General features: G+C 29.7%; 2 protein-coding genes and 1 long non-coding RNA gene across 3 annotated transcripts in view; 1 reads left to right on the top strand and 2 right to left on the bottom strand.

Annotated features, from left to right (window-relative positions):
* The first annotated feature begins 5,878 nt into the window (after window positions 1–5,878).
* On the top strand, window positions 5,879–8,216 carry LOC106766533 (pectinesterase/pectinesterase inhibitor-like). Its single transcript, XM_022782994.1, has 2 exons — window positions 5,879–7,273; window positions 7,363–8,216. Exons 1-2 carry the CDS (start codon window positions 6,250–6,252, stop codon window positions 8,094–8,096), a joined length of 1,758 nt encoding a protein of 585 aa, XP_022638715.1. The 5' UTR covers window positions 5,879–6,249; the 3' UTR covers window positions 8,097–8,216.
* A 4,725-nt stretch (window positions 8,217–12,941) lies between these two features.
* Window positions 12,942–14,218, bottom strand: LOC106767844 (RING-H2 finger protein ATL2). Its single transcript, XM_014652799.2, has one exon. The coding sequence runs from the start codon at window positions 13,749–13,751 to the stop codon at window positions 13,017–13,019; it is 735 nt and encodes a 244-aa protein (XP_014508285.1). The 5' UTR covers window positions 13,752–14,218; the 3' UTR covers window positions 12,942–13,016.
* A 1,534-nt stretch (window positions 14,219–15,752) lies between these two features.
* LOC111242004 overlaps window positions 15,753–16,229 on the bottom strand; it is a 2,195-nt gene continuing 1,718 nt past the window's right edge. Inside the window, exon 3 of the long non-coding RNA XR_002668437.1 lies at window positions 15,753–15,963. This is a non-coding gene — a long non-coding RNA (uncharacterized LOC111242004). The remainder of the gene's footprint in view (window positions 15,964–16,229) is intronic.

The following is a 16,229-nucleotide window of genomic DNA, read 5'->3' on the forward strand; positions in this document are numbered from 1 at the left end:
GTCAAATATTTTGCCAGTACAGTAAATGAGGTGTTATGTTATGCACATGTGTCATGCAACGTGTCATTGATCTGATGAAATGAAACATGAATTTTTTAAAAAATTAAAAATTAAATTACTTTTTAGACAGTTTAAAATGAACTCAAATATGAGATTCATATTGCCTTTTTCAGAGGATCTGGGTTTTCGATAGGGGAAAGNGTGAAAACTGAAGAAGCAAAAATCAAAGAGCNGATTGGTCTGTGTTCGTCGTTGACGAAGATTGGGAAGCTTCTGAAATTTCGAATCATCCCTTGACGAAGCCATCCACTCTCATCATGCAAGTCCCAGATCCAGGACCAAGACCAGGACCAGACCCAAACTGCTCCTGAAATCTGTTGAACAGACTCTTCAGATGCAAATCCATTGTCTCCCCAAATGCTCAGATTCTTTTCCCTTTTATGCCCACTATTCACTCTAGTGAAACTAAATCAGTCAACTTTCAGCACTTGAAATTAGACAATGGTTCTGATTTCATTTTCAAAACGAAAACAAGTGAAATACAGCAATTCTAAAACAGAGAGCCCAGGTTAGACACGCCCCAAATTGATAAGCATAAAAGGAATTGGAAACCTAAAAATGTGAGAGTTGGAAGAAAGGTGTTTTTACATCAAGGGAGCAGCCCATGGTGGTGACAACTGCAGCTGTGAGACATAAACGACCTGATAAGGGGTATCTGCTTCTACCATTCTTCAACAGTTTGAGTCATTGTTGAACTCCCTAATTTCTGGTTACAAAGAACTGGGTAAAGGGATGATTTTCACAAGCTTCTGAAAATTCGAAATTTCTCGCGAATGACTTTACCCAGTTCTTCAACATTGGGAAGCTTCTGAAATTATCTAACTTCGCGACTGTCTTCGAAACTCCAATTACAAACCTTCAATGCCCTAATACACTCTGTATCCTCTCTCGCGATAGATGAACGATACACTCTCCTGTACCAATTTTGCTCCAAAGTGATGCAAAGTGAAATCCCCAATTTCGCTCCAAAGTGAAATACCTAAATCCCTAATCTGATTTACAGTATAATTTAATTTTTAATTTTTAAAAAAATCCATGTTTCATTTCATTAGATCAATGACACGTTGCATGACACCTGTGCATAACATAACACCTCGTTTACTGTACTGGCAAAATATTTGACGCTGTTAAGATTATTTAACGGAAAGGGTCAATTTCATTCAAATTGACTCTTATGAGGACCAAATTGGGAGTTTTAATGATTGAGGGATGAAATTGGGAATCAGACCCAAAAATAGGGACGATTTAAGGGTTTAAACCTAAATATTACTTAAAACATTTATCCGGTATTTCTAAAAGGTAAAGATTGGAAGTTTACTTTTTATAAAAAAATAACCTGTTATTATATTAAATAATTTGATAAAAATAATATGATATGTATTATTTACATATTTATCTTTTTGAGCTTATGTTTATATTTTTTAATAAAATGATTCTTTTAGAAAATTATTAAAAAATATTTTTCAACAATATTGTTTATAGGAAGTGTTAATTTTTAAAAGTGCATTTGATATATTAATTTTTTTATAATTAAAAAAAATGAAAAATTTCATTTTGGATAATGCGTCTTTTGTGTCTTTTATCACTAAACACTTTGTTAGTAAATTCATCAAATCATATGATTTATGAGTCATAATATTATAGTATTAGGTTGATCTCGCTTTTTTCAAAACATGAATTAAATAAGTAGATAATTATATTATTATAGTTATTCCAAATAATTATACTAATATATAACAGATTTTATATCAATAATTTTGAATCTATATCTCGCTCTCACAGTTTTATATTTACAGAATCTAAACTCAGTTTTCACAGTATTGTATTTATATAAATGTGTCAATATATTTTTTTTATAAATAAACATACTTAATTTTTCATTTGGTATCATAAAGGTGATCATTATAAAAAAAAAATCAACACAAACACAAAAGAAAATAAACAAGTTTATAAAGAAAAATAACTATATAATAATTAATTTTTTGTCATAAAAGAATGTATTCTAAACATTCAAAAACAACAAAAAATATCATACATACAATTATAGACTTTTTAGGATTAATTATCCAGATTTAGACATTAATTTATGATTCTTTGTGTTTTTTGCATTTATAGTGACTTCTATTGCCTTGTAAAATCATTGTTAATAAGGTTCATCATATCAGACATAAGGTTAGTTTCTTAACCTTGAAATCATTCTTAACCACAAGACCTATTACTCTTGTCACCACATAACACATTCTATTCTATATAAATATTGATGTCTTTATTTAGTATTTAATTTTGAATTGTTAATTGTTGTTGAATTTAAAAAAAAAACATTTTAATTAGATTTTGTTATAATCAAGTTTATTGAGCATAAAATACAAAAACATGTTAAAAATAACTTCTTAATTGCATGAATGTTCTTTTAATATTTCAAGGATTTTTAATGTAGTTGCAGACAAATTGGCTTCACGGAGATGAGAAAAAAAATTGATTAAAATTTAACGACACTTTAAAGATAAATCTAATAATAACAAAAAGTATTAGAAGTCAAGTCAAGTATAATAACATGAAAAAGTAAAGAAATTTGACTAAGTCACAAAAAGGGAACAGACAATAAATTAGACCTTGCAGTTTTCTCTATTTTTTTTCTTACAAAAAGGGCTTTAATAATTGATAAACTGGATTACGAGGTTAGATAGATAAATTTATTCATTTTTTTTATTTTTATTGTGATTTATTTTTATGTCTTTTTCCTTTTATTTGAGTAAAAGTAATAATTTTTCATGTAAAAAAATAATACAGTGTTAAATATACATAACATATCAATCATACGAGTATAAGTATCTTTAATTTTAATTGATAATGTTGTTAATTAAATTTAGAAACTTTCATGAAATTAAACGAAATTGTCAAAATTGAGGATGTACTTTAATTAAAGACGAAAACTTTAAAAATAATTAATCAATAATGTACTTTCGTTAATTATTTAATTAAAAATATACTTTGGTTAAATTTGATATAAGTTTTTTGTTTTTAATTGAAAATATATTTTGATTAATAAAAATGCTACAAAATTAATAAATAATTTATATTGATTAATTTAAAAATTAAAACAAAATTTAATTAAATAATACTTTTTAAATAATCAACGAAGAATCTTATATTAGAAAGGAATGAAATCAATCTATTTTTATAATTATTTTCTTTTATCTTTTTAAGTTTTTTTATAATTTTATTTTTTTCTGTTATTTAATCTTTTATTTTTTTTAATTTAACTTTATGTTTTATTTTATTAATATCTTATGTAATTTTTACAAAAACTAAAACTAATTGGTTAAGAATTAGTTGAAATACATTTTCCAATTATGACACATTAGCAAAGAATGGAAGCTAGGGATAAATTAAGGAGAGCACACTGATTTTCGCTTACGTGGACCTTTAACACTGATTTTCCAATTGTGAATTTATTTATATATTGATAAGTATAATTTAGATAAAACAAGTTTGCATGCTACACACATTCTTACATTAAAGGATCTAAAATAGAGAATTAGTGTAAGAATTGTCCCATAATGCATGCCACAACTGGAAGCTAAAATGGAGAAATGTTCTATCAAACTGGATTTAATCCAATAATTGGTTACATATAAGAAGAAGGTTTTTCCCGAAACAATTCCCTTTAATTAGGTGTAAAAAGTTGTTTTAATTTTAAAATATTTTTTTTCACAAAAAATCAAATAAAACAGACAAATACAAAACAATAAATAAAATATTTTTTAAAATTTTTATTTGGACACGATAATTATTCACCTTATTCTTATATATTTATTTCCATTCAACGTAGGAAATCAAGGTTATAGATGTGTGTACTTTAAGGGTGAGCATAACTAACCTAATTATACTAAACTATAAATTATTTATACTATATTAAATTATAAAAGTTAAATTATTTTTACTAAAAACTGAATTATACCATTTTATTAAACTATAAAAGCTAAACAATTTTTACTATAAACTAAGTTATAGTATTTTATAGTTTAATTTAAAAAAAAAATTGAACCTTTATATTTGCACTAGTAGTGCAGTTAACTGTATAAATGGTCTCTTCTATATTTCTCTTCCATCATGCTTTACGGTAAAGCCTTTTTCCATCACATTTTCATTTTCGACAGTCACAAAGATTTTCTGTCTATGATCCTGTTGCCGTTCTATTCTTTCTTGCATCTTTTAAGTTTAATTTTTGTATATTAAACTCATAAATTTCCACTTCTAGTTTAATTTTAGCATCTAATTGAGGATTTATTGTTTTGTTAATTTTTGTTTTAATTAGCTATTCTTTAGTTAAATTCACAGGAGACAATCCAAAGCACAATGAAATTGTGTTTCTCTGAGAATATTTATATAAGTGTATATAAATTTTTATAGTGACTTTTTTCTCTTTAAAGTAAATAAATAAAAATATTTTTAGGATAATCATAACCTTTATATTAAACTTGGATAAGTGTAAAATAAAAATATTTCAAATCACGCTAAAACAGAACTATTATTTAAAAACATGTAGATTTTAATCTATATAAACAAAGACATATAATTACATATTTTATTTAACAGTAATTTTTTGTAACTGTTTAATGATTGAATATCAAATTTAGTATAATTATTAATTAACTCATAAGTTTAGTTTTTAAAAATTAAATTCTAAAACAGTATAACTCAATTATTATCTTAAATAATTTAGTTTCTTTTAGTTTAATATAATATAACTAGTTATAATTTAATATAATTTAGGTTGATTTGCCCAGCCCCATGTACACCTGATTCACATTTATTTGTTTTTACTTTCCATTCAGCATTTCTCTTTTTCATTAAAAATTTAGCCTATTATGAAGTTGCCATTGAGAAAGAGAATTGGAATGTCATGCCCAGCCCTTTGTGCACCTAATTTGCTTATTTATTTTACTTTTTTTTAATTATTTGAATTTATATATTATTTTACACCAATGTCATAAGAACTAAAATCTATAAAAATTACTTTTATAATATATGAACTTATCATTTAATTTATGGATTTTGATTTAAATCACTATATCAAAAATAACATTTTAATAATTTTACAATATAATATAATGCATAAATATAAACACCCTCACATTTTATACATTTTGAAAAATACAGCTAATCAAATATATACATATGATTTTTTTTATTACAATTTATTATATGTAAAAGAAATTGTTTAATAATTGTTATAATTTTAGTTGTGAGTGCAATATTACATTAAACGCATTCGTTTTTATCGAAGCATCATCGTAAAATTATATAGATATATCTGTAGTTACTAAATTTTGACGCGATAATGATTTCTTTTATAACATTTTTCATATTATATTATTTTGTTTTAATGTTGATTAGATTCTCTTTATTTTTTTTAAGAATTCAATATATTTTATAAAAACAATACTAAATATTAAAGGTTTGGCATAAATGAATGTTAAAGTTATAGTCTATGTAAGATACATAAATTTACTTTTAATATAGGAAAATAAAATTTTAACACCATTTTTTTACACCATTTTGATACTGCACACGTGTCAAAATGTGGTTGGACGATTTCAAATTAAAAAACAAACTTTGGTTTTTCTCTTCCAACTATACTCCTGCCTCAACTTTTTTAATTTGAAATCGTCCAATCACATCTTGACACGTGTGCAGGATCAAAATAGTGTCAAAAAAATAGTCTTAAAATATCCTTTAATATACTGTATAAAAGTTACAAATACTTGATGTGAATTTACATTCTTGACAGGTATATATCTCCAATATTGAATCTTCCTTTCAGAGTCCATCTTTCAAGGAAGTGCCCTAAATGATATGCTATTTATCGTCTTTTGCTAAACAATTGAACTGATCAAAATTACTGAACGACCACATTTTCCTTAACGTCGTCGCATGCATGCCAAGTTTAACAAATTAGGAGCAATTCACGGTCTGTTACACAAAAATGGATTCATTATGGACCTTTGGTTTCATCAACACTGTCCTATATAAATACGTCTCTCGCCTTCAAACCACCAAGCAGCAATCAGCACCGCCCAAGGGCATTGACAAAACCACTGTTCCGAGTGGTTCACAACCCAGCAGGGAAAAAAAAAAAAAAAAAAAAACGAAAAGGGTTTCTACAACAATCTTAAGCTGCTAGGGATGGCGAATGGATTCGATAGTGTTCATGAGAGGAAGAAGAAGCTCGCAGTTTTGAGCGTCTCTTCCGTCCTCCTGATCGCGATGGTTGCCGCGGTGGCCGTTGGCATAAATGACGACGTCCATGGCCACCACATGGAAGAAGAAGGCGACGGCAGCATCGTGAAATCTCAGAGGAGCGCCAACATGATATGTCAATCGGCCGAATACAAAGAAACCTGCCACAAGAGTCTCGCCAATGCTTCCGAAGATAACCCCGACCTGAAGCAACTTATCATCACCGCCTTCAATGCCACCGCTCAGGAGATTCACAGCAAAATTGAAAACTCAACGCTGTACCACGAGTTGGCCACCGACAACATGACCAAACAGGCCATGGACATTTGCAAGGAAGTACTAGGTTACGCTGTGGATGATATAAACGAATCCGCTGCGACTTTGGAGAAGTTTGACTTGAACAAGATGGACGATTACGCCTATGACCTCAAGGTTTGGATCTCGGGTACCATTGCCCACCAGCAAACATGCTTGGACGGGTTCGAGAACACGACCACCGAGGCTGGGAAGACAATAGCTAAGGTTCTGAACACGTCATTGGAGATGAGCAGAAACGCGCTGGACATAGTGAACGGTGTGTCGTCTCTCTTCAAGGGTCTCAACTTGACCTCCTTCGGCTCCAGTCACAGGAAGCTTCTCGCCGAAGAAACTTTGGTTGATGGGTTCCCATCGTGGGTGAGTGAAGGGCAGAGAAAAATTCTGGAATCTACTGATATCAAACCAAATGTGGTGGTGGCTCAGGATGGGAGTGGACAGGTGACCACAATCCACGAGGCTCTCAAACTGGTGCCTAAGAAGAACAAGACGCCTTTTGTGATTTACATCAAGGCCGGTGTCTACAGGGAGTATGTTAACTTGAACAAGCACATGTCCTTTGTCACCATGATCGGCGATGGCCCCACCCTCACCAGAATCACCGGCGATAAAAACTACGTCGATGGTTTCCAAACCTACAACACTGCAACCGTCGGTAAGTACCCGCCAAATTACCTAATTATTAAATTTTTCCATTTTTTGAGGGTGAAACAAATGAATGAACTAACAATGGTGAGTTGGCAGGTGTGAACGCTGCAAACTTCATGGCGAAGAACATTGGGTTCGAGAACACGGCAGGAGCGGAGAAGCACCAAGCTGTGGCTCTGAGGGTAACAGCTGACAAGGCAGTGTTCTACAACTGTCACATGGACGGCTACCAAGACACCCTCTACACCCAGTCCCAGCGCCAGTTTTACCGCGACTGCATTGTCACCGGCACCATCGACTTTGTCTTCGGGGACGCCGTCGCCGTTTTCCAGAACTGCAAGTTCATCGCGAGGAAGCCAATGGAGAACCAGCAGTGCATGGTGACCGCCGGCGGAAGGACCAAGATCGACAGCCCCAGCGCCCTGGTGTTCCAGAGCTGCATCTTCACCGGCGAGGCGGAGCTGAAAGCCGTGACCCCGAAGATCGCGTACCTCGGGAGGCCCTGGAGGCTCTTCTCGAAGGTGGTGATAATGGACTCCGAAATCGACGACATCTTCGCTCCCGAAGGGTACATGCCCTGGATGGGAAGCGCCTTCAAAGATACCTGCACCTACTACGAGTTCAACAACAGGGGTCCCGGTGCGGACACCACCGGAAGAATCACCTGGCCAGGGTTCAAGGTGATTACCCCTGTCGAGGCTGCCGATTACTACCCCGGGAAGTTCTTTGAGCTGGCTAACTCCACTGACCGTGACGCTTGGATCCTTGACTCTGGCGTACCCTATGCCCTTGGCCCTCTTCCACCATCCACCGCCCAGACCGTAGTTTAACTCATTTTTCACATTTTTTTTAATCTATTCTACTCTCCCTGCATGCGTGCATGCTCGCTTCACCATGTTTTGTCTCCATCACACTCTTTAAGGAATCCTACTGCTCATTCACTAACTCCCACCTTCTCCTTTCTTACTACCACTCCCTATTCTTCCTTCTTCATTCTATATATAATATAAATTTCATTAATCAACACGATCAGATTAAATTAATTAATTACTCTTTTATATAAATTTTAAAATACTACTAAAACACAGGCCCAACTTCAAAAACCAATTCTACTCCATTATATATGGGTCTGGCCCAACAATCACCATTTACCAATAAATTAACATAGCTGATAGATTGATAACATCACCTGTTGTTGTACGCACCACGGTGCACTGGATTTCTAAGTTAAGGAAAATGTTTATATGGTTAGAAGATAAATAAGTTTTACAGCGGAACACCAAAATTACTCGTTGAAGAAAAAGTTGACTGAGTTGGACTTTATATTCCTGCTTCACTGAAATTGTAATAAAAAATAAATAAAATATGTAATTATTTTTCAAATGTCTTCTTCGAAATGTTTTTTCTTTCTTCAAATTTTCAGGAAATGTGCATTTTCCTATTTTTTTTTTTTTTGACTATTCGAATAATCTATTTCATCGTACAAGTACAACGTTGATGGGAATTAACTGTTGCGTGATTAAAATAAATGTTAATTACATCCAAAGTGTAAAAATAAACTGCCAAAATTATAACGGTTTCATTACTATTTTAAAAAAACAAACATTTAAATAAAATAGCATATAATTGTCATATTTTTCTTATAAACAAACATTTAACAGCTTCTTTTAATGATAAAATGTTATATTTAAACAAAAAATATAAATGAAATTTCGAAATAGGATAATAGTATACATGATATATAATTATAATTAGATGGCTGTATAAAATATACAAGTTTTCAACATATCACAGTCGATGTCACAGAACATTTAATAGCGTTTTACCTAAAAAAATCCTATAAATTATTAGGCTTTAACTTTTGTTTGTTCAAATATTGACTGCAAATAAGTTGAGTAATTTTATATTAGTGGATGGAAACAATATGAGAGTTAACAATTCCTAAAGTCACATAATTATAGAATTTAATTTGAATAGCAGACTATTTAGTTAAAAAATACAAGTTAATATGCCAATGTAATTTTTTAAAAAAATGTTAAATAAGTTTTTCTGGAAGTATTTTATAATAAGGAAAACAAAGGAAAGACAAAAATCATAAACATATGGAAACACAAGACAAACAAAGGATTTAGTCTGAAAACAGTTTGATAGGTATCTTTATTGTAATGGGAAATCATAAACTTTTTCCAAGTTATGTTCTAAAAATGTCTTTCATTTTTTACAGGAAAGTACTTAGTTTTTAAACCAGGTAATAAGTCAAGTTACACCTTCGAAAAAAGTCAAGTCAAGACTAAAAATTAAGTCTAGAAAAAATAACAATATATTGAGATTTTAATTTCTGAGACAGTATTTAAGAAAAAATCTGTCAATGTAGTTGTCAATCTAGTCTAAACATTGATGATGTCTTGTTTTAATTTTTTTTTTTAAGATGTTTGAGTTAGATTCCGTGAGGTTCCAAGTTTCTTTTGCACAGTATTTTTCGGTTTTTTTTTTTGTGAGAATTAAATATCCATTCAAAGTTAAAAACCATCCTTCAAAGTTATGAAAAGAGAAGAAAACCAGTAAAATTGTTCACCTTTATCTGACTGGTGTGTAGCGTATAAGAAATAAAGTAAGTAAAAAAATAAATAATTATTGTTTCCGTAATTGTACGAATAACTTTAAAACTTTTGAATTTGACCGATTCTTCGATTCAATCTTACAACTGTATCAAGACTTTAATTCTGGAAAATGATATTTTAACACCATTTTTTAACACTATTTTGGCACTGCACACGTGTCAAAATGTAATTAGACGATTTCAAATTAAAAAAAGTTAAGACAGGGATATACTTGGAAGAGAAAAACCAAAATTTGTTTTTTTAATTTAAAATCGTCCAATCACATTTTGACACGTGTACAATGTCAAAATAGTATCAAAAAATGGTGTTAAAATTTCATTTTTCTTTAATTCTCTACCACATCACATGATATAGGCGCCATCAAATAACACTCAACTTTTTTTATTAAGGATAATGCTTTCCCACTCACTTGTTAGTGCGAATTAATAAAGAAAAATGAGCTGTAGAAATATAAATAATATAATAGTTTTAAAGTATGTTTTTCCACACCTGAAATGTAAAATGAGAAATAAGTATTTAAAATGTTTTAAATTTTAATTTCTAAATCATGTGAAATGATTATGATAAAACCACAAATCTTTAGTAAAAATTTAAGAAAAATGATTGATTATTCTTAATAAAGAACTTAAGAGAATATATGGTCTACTATATGAGTGAATATTTAAATTTTAAATTCATTATCAGAATCAATCATTACATAAACGGTTTATATATATCATAACAAATCTATTGTCTTTAAAATAGGTGAATTTTTATATTATGCTAAATCATCAAAACTTTTCATATAAAAAAAAACATATTTTGCCATTAAGAAGAAAATAAAAGGTAACAACTTATGATTAGCTGGTGATTTGAAGGTGTGAAAGATGATGAATTGATCCTATTGTGATGTGTAGCAGTGAAGAGATTTTAGGGTTTGTACACACGCTTTGTACTGTTGTAATTTACAGCTAGCCGACACACAAGTCTGAAATTCTGTGACCAATCTAGTTTTGCCTTTTGCCATTAGAAAGAAGATTTTCAAGTTTTAAAAAAAAAAAAAAATTTTAACAACTTTTTTTTACAATACACAGTTTAGAATTGGTCCATTTCAAATATTTTTTTAAACGTAAATTTAAACAGACGAATAAAATGATGATACGTATATCATTGTCAAAAAAATTGTTAAAAAAAAGTTACGATAATATGATTGTCCTTTCGAGAATGAGACAGAAACACACTCCAATCAGTCACTAGTCATACTGAACCCAACCTCACGCAATCCTCTTCCCCACACGCTTTACCTTCTTCTACTTCTACATCGCCCTCGTCTTCTTCTTTGCTTTCACTTATTTTTATTTTTGATTCTGTGGGCAGATACATTTTTCAGTGATAAAGAGAAGATACACATGTGCTAATATCAATCACATTTATTTTTTTAAAATTGAAATATATAATAGCATTGTATTAATCTTAAAAACTTTGATTTTCATATTTTAAAAGTTTTGAGATGAAATTTTATAAACTGAGAAATTAAAACTAATACTGTGTAAGATTATATGTTGAATAAATTTAGATGATGGGACTAGTTAATTATAAAATGTTAACGGTGGTTAGAATTGAAAAATAAAACAAAAGATTAATATAAATATGATGATTAATATTATATTAAGTCCATTTCATCACAAGTTAATAAAATAGAGTATGCTAAAGTGTAAAATAAAAATACACAAATAAAACTTATCATGCAATTTTTTAAAGCTTAAATATAATTTTAATTTCTATTTTTATTTATTTTATTCAATTTGGTTCTTTTTTTTTCTGTGTTTAATAAAGTTTTAACTGTTGAGAAAAAAAAGGTGAATTGTGTATGTTATATGTCAGCTTCAAGTTTTTTTTTCTTTATTTTTTATTTTTCTTTTATTTTTTAATTTAAAAAGAAAATTAATCACAAGTCAGTATGGTCTTAGGGTATTAAATTAGCATTAGTACCACTAATCAATATTACATGTCAGTTTTTTATATTCAGTTTTAATTTTAATATTTTTTTCAATTTAATCACTATTTTTTGTTAATTTTGGTTAATTTACTTATAATTTTGTCATTTTCTAAATTTACAAAATTTTATTTTTTTATAAATATTATACTATTTTTTTTAAATTCACATATATATTAAATACCTGTTTCCTTATTTTTAAATAAACTCTAATTATATTATTGGAAGGAAATTATTATATTTATCTTTGACTTTTGTTATTTGTAAAAGATATGGTTAGAGTTAGTTTAAAATCTGAAAGAAAAATCTTCCTAATTTTTATAACTAGAAGAAAAAATTTTCATTAATTTTAAACCAATTTTAATTCTATTTTTTTATGCAAAAATCAAACATAAATCTAATAATTATATTTCAAAAGTATAGTTAAAGGTGGTTTAAAAATCATGAAATAAATATTTAATAAAAATATGATTTTTAATATAAATTTTAATATAAAATTTATATAAAAATTAAATTTAGTGTTAATTTAGATATGAAAAAAATTATGATTGAATTGGAAAAAATTAATGAAAAATTAACTAAATTGAGTTAAATTAATAAGAATTGAGACTCAATTAATATAAAATATTCAGAATTACAAACAAACCCACAAAATTTACTTTAAATTAAGGATTTAAACACAACTAAAAAATAAATAAATTAACCAAAATTGATAAAATTTGATACTTTATTAAACATAAAAGAAAATCAAATTGAAAAAAAAAGAAGACAAAATTAGATATCAAAATTATATTTAAATCATTAATTAATCATGAGAAGAAGAAATTTGACTAAATTCCTATATCTTAGAATGAATATATATATATATATATATATATATATATATATATATATATATATATATATTATTATTATTATTATTATTCTACAAATGGTTAGCTCTCATTAAATTCGTGATGTTATAAAAAATTATAGATTATATTTAGATATAAAAGTAAATGATTATTCTTTATTTGAATTAAAAGAAAATCAGAAAGAAAAAATACAAATAAAAATAAAAATATTTAACTATACTGGTCACTGTGTTTAGTTTGTACATGGTAAAAATGATGAGACGACGATTCCAGGACCACCACGTCAGCTCCGATTTATCCTCATGAACAACTCCCCAAGTAACACTCTTCCCGTTCTGCATCTAACTCGGTGGTTGTGGAGCTGCACCCTCCCACCACACCCCCCGAAACGCTTCCCTTTTTCTCTCTACTCAGAATTCTCTTCAACGACGCTATCCGACTCACCGGAGAAACAAATGAAGACTCCGTCTCACTCCCCAAGCTCTCGTTACGCAATGCAGAAGAAGAAGAACCAACCTCTTCCCCAACCGTTTCAGGTTCACACACAACAACAGCCACCTCGGATCGAGTTTCTTGCTCGGAAATGGCCTCCACAGGCGCCCTGCAAAGCGGACAAGTGGTGTGGGACTGGAACCACATGTCGATGCACTCAGTATGGAAACTATGGTTGCATTTGGGTAAGACCCGACCCGTTTCCCCGTTCTCGAACTCCGACAAGCACACCGCGCATTCCGATTTTTGGATGGAATCGGAGAAGGTGAAGACCGGGAGCGTCGAGATGACGGAGGGGTGGAGGCCGCTCGAGGTGAGAGCAATGCGGGCGGCGGGGTCGATGTAGAATACGAACTGCGGGGGGTTGCTTCTTCGGGGAAGTTGTTGCCGGCGGCGAGCTCGAAGGAGGGTGCAGCGGACGTAGACGTGGAGGCAAAGCATTATGACGATGATGACGAAGAGAACGACGATGGCGAATAGCATTATCTTGCCGCTAAGCGCGAAATCATTCGCTTCGATTTCTTTAGCTTCATCGTTTTCCATGCTGTCGTTGTTGCTTGCCGGAACAGAGGGTTTCTTTTATCGATGGAGTGTGGTGGTTGGTTGTACCGGTAACGTTTATTTATCTTCAATTTTTTCTGTTACTTGTGATTACTACGGCTAGGTGCGGTTGACGCGGTTTTTGCGAAATGACGGTTGTGCCCTTTGGTGTGGTTAAGTAGAGTGAAGAAGTTATGTTTGTTTGATGTAATTTTGGTGTGGTAGTGTCGTGGAAATTGTATTGACGTTTGGATTGATGCAGTGTTATTAAAACTGCAGTTATATACAGCTAGCAGAAATTTCCTTCTACCACCATACAACAATGTGACTCATCAACTGGTCAATGCTTAGTTGATTACCACAAAATGATATCCCCCAATTTATACGATCAAATTTGAATGCATTGAACTTACCATCTTGTTCCACTCTTCTTTGAGGATTCTCACATTTCAACTATTTTATGTCATTTTTCCATATTATTTTTCAATTAATGCCAAAACATTAATAATGCATTCCTTGTGTAGGAGTTGACTAGTTTCCATAGAGTTTTTTATTTTTATATGGTATAGGATAATCAAGAATATCTGAATGAATATTTAATTAAAGATATTGATAAGAATAAGATAAAATAATCTAAGAATAATCAAGAATATTTAATTAAAGATTTTTAACAATAAAAATATTTAACAATTAACCAGATTTTTAAGTGAGTCTGTTTATATTTTATTGGGTTTATGTCAGTTTAAGGTCCATAAAACACTTATAAATACAAGTTTAGGACCACCCGTTAAATACTTTTAATCACACTCCATTACTCTCATTCAATCCATACTCTAAAATATTCAAATAATGATAAACATTACTGAACATTCAATCAAAAGTCGAAAATTTTTAATTTTTTTTATTTTCAAATAATTGTTATAATGGTTGAATATAAGTGGTTCAATCATCTTATCTCGTGATAAGTTCATCTTCCCAAAAAAAAATATTTTCTTACAAAATTAACCTTATTATTTCTAAAATTCCCACAAAATCAGTTTTCCTCATGTGTACGAAAGTGTATAACAAAATTATATCTCAAAATCGTAACTCTTAAAGTGGTCATCGAGAATTAATTATAATTTTTTTATTGATCATAAATATTTTTTAAAACATTTAAAAATGCATTTTAGGAGTTGAATATTTCGTGCTTGGTTTGAAGATAGATGTTAGATAGAATTTTAAGGTGGTCAAATAGTTGGAATTGTTCTTTTATTAAAATAGTTTTCAATAAAGTATAACCAATATTAGTAAGAAAAAGGAAAGATAAAAAATGAAAAAGGAAAAAATACAGTATAGATTAGTAGAAGACGGAGTTAATTTGAATTAAGAGAATAATAGAATAATATTTTTTAATGTAATATTAAATGTTTATTATTATTATTGTTTTGATCAAACTAGTGGATTTATACGTATTGAAAGGATTCCTCTTTGTCCATATTTTTTTTTTCAATTTTATCTTTAAGTAAAAAAAAATTAAATTAAAATAATTGTTTTGCCAATTTTGGTTGTTTCTTTAAATTTTAACTATCTTTTTTCAAAATTTAAATGTTTTATTTTAAACTTGATATTTTTTAATTAAACAATTATCTACAAAACAAATAAAACATATTTAAAGTAAAATAATATAAATTATTTTTTTTATTATTATGATAAAAAAAACACACGCAATGTTTTCACTCGTATTAATAAAAAATGTATAATATAATAATATATTAACTTATTTAATCATCTTTTACGATGAAATGTTATAATGAGTTAAAACACTGAGGTGAATTTTAAGCATTACTTTTTATTTTTTTTAAAGGTATTTTGTATTTGATTTCATAATTTTTATGTTGAAACTTCACATACACACGATAGATAAGTTTTCACAGTTAAATTATTCATTGATAATTGTGACATCCCAATAATATTTGCGTCATGCATATAAATTAAAGACGTCATCAAATATGATAATGGAAAACAGTCAAGAATAATTAAGGAGTTTAGTTTAGGATTACCGTCATTCACATGCGTAAAAAAATTAAAAACGTGGAAATACTAAAGTTTTTCAAAATACAGGAGAAAAAAAGAGTATCTGAATAACATTAGGAGCTATGGAATTCCAAGGGGAACTAAGCAGTTGCGTCTTCATTCTCCTCCCGAGTGTTCTCCACAAAGACCTCATTCTCCTCTGCTCACATCCAAAAATGGATGATCATCGCAACAGAAACACATACAACATACACAGACACAAGCAATGCAAGGGTGAGCTAATTATATAACATCATACAACTCAATTTAAGCGTGTAACATACAAGAGACAACTTCACATCAAACAGTTTAAGAAACACAACCTAAGCATGTTAATTCCTAGACTTGACTCGTCCGGACTTTAAAATGATAGTCGGGCTATGGCGAGTCTTGCACCCGTGGTGACTTATGAAACTTGGGTTCCCC

The sequence above is a fragment of the Vigna radiata genome, chromosome 7 (genome assembly GCF_000741045.1).
Source record: "Vigna radiata var. radiata cultivar VC1973A chromosome 7, Vradiata_ver6, whole genome shotgun sequence".
NCBI classification, from domain to species: Eukaryota; Viridiplantae; Streptophyta; class Magnoliopsida; order Fabales; family Fabaceae; genus Vigna; species Vigna radiata.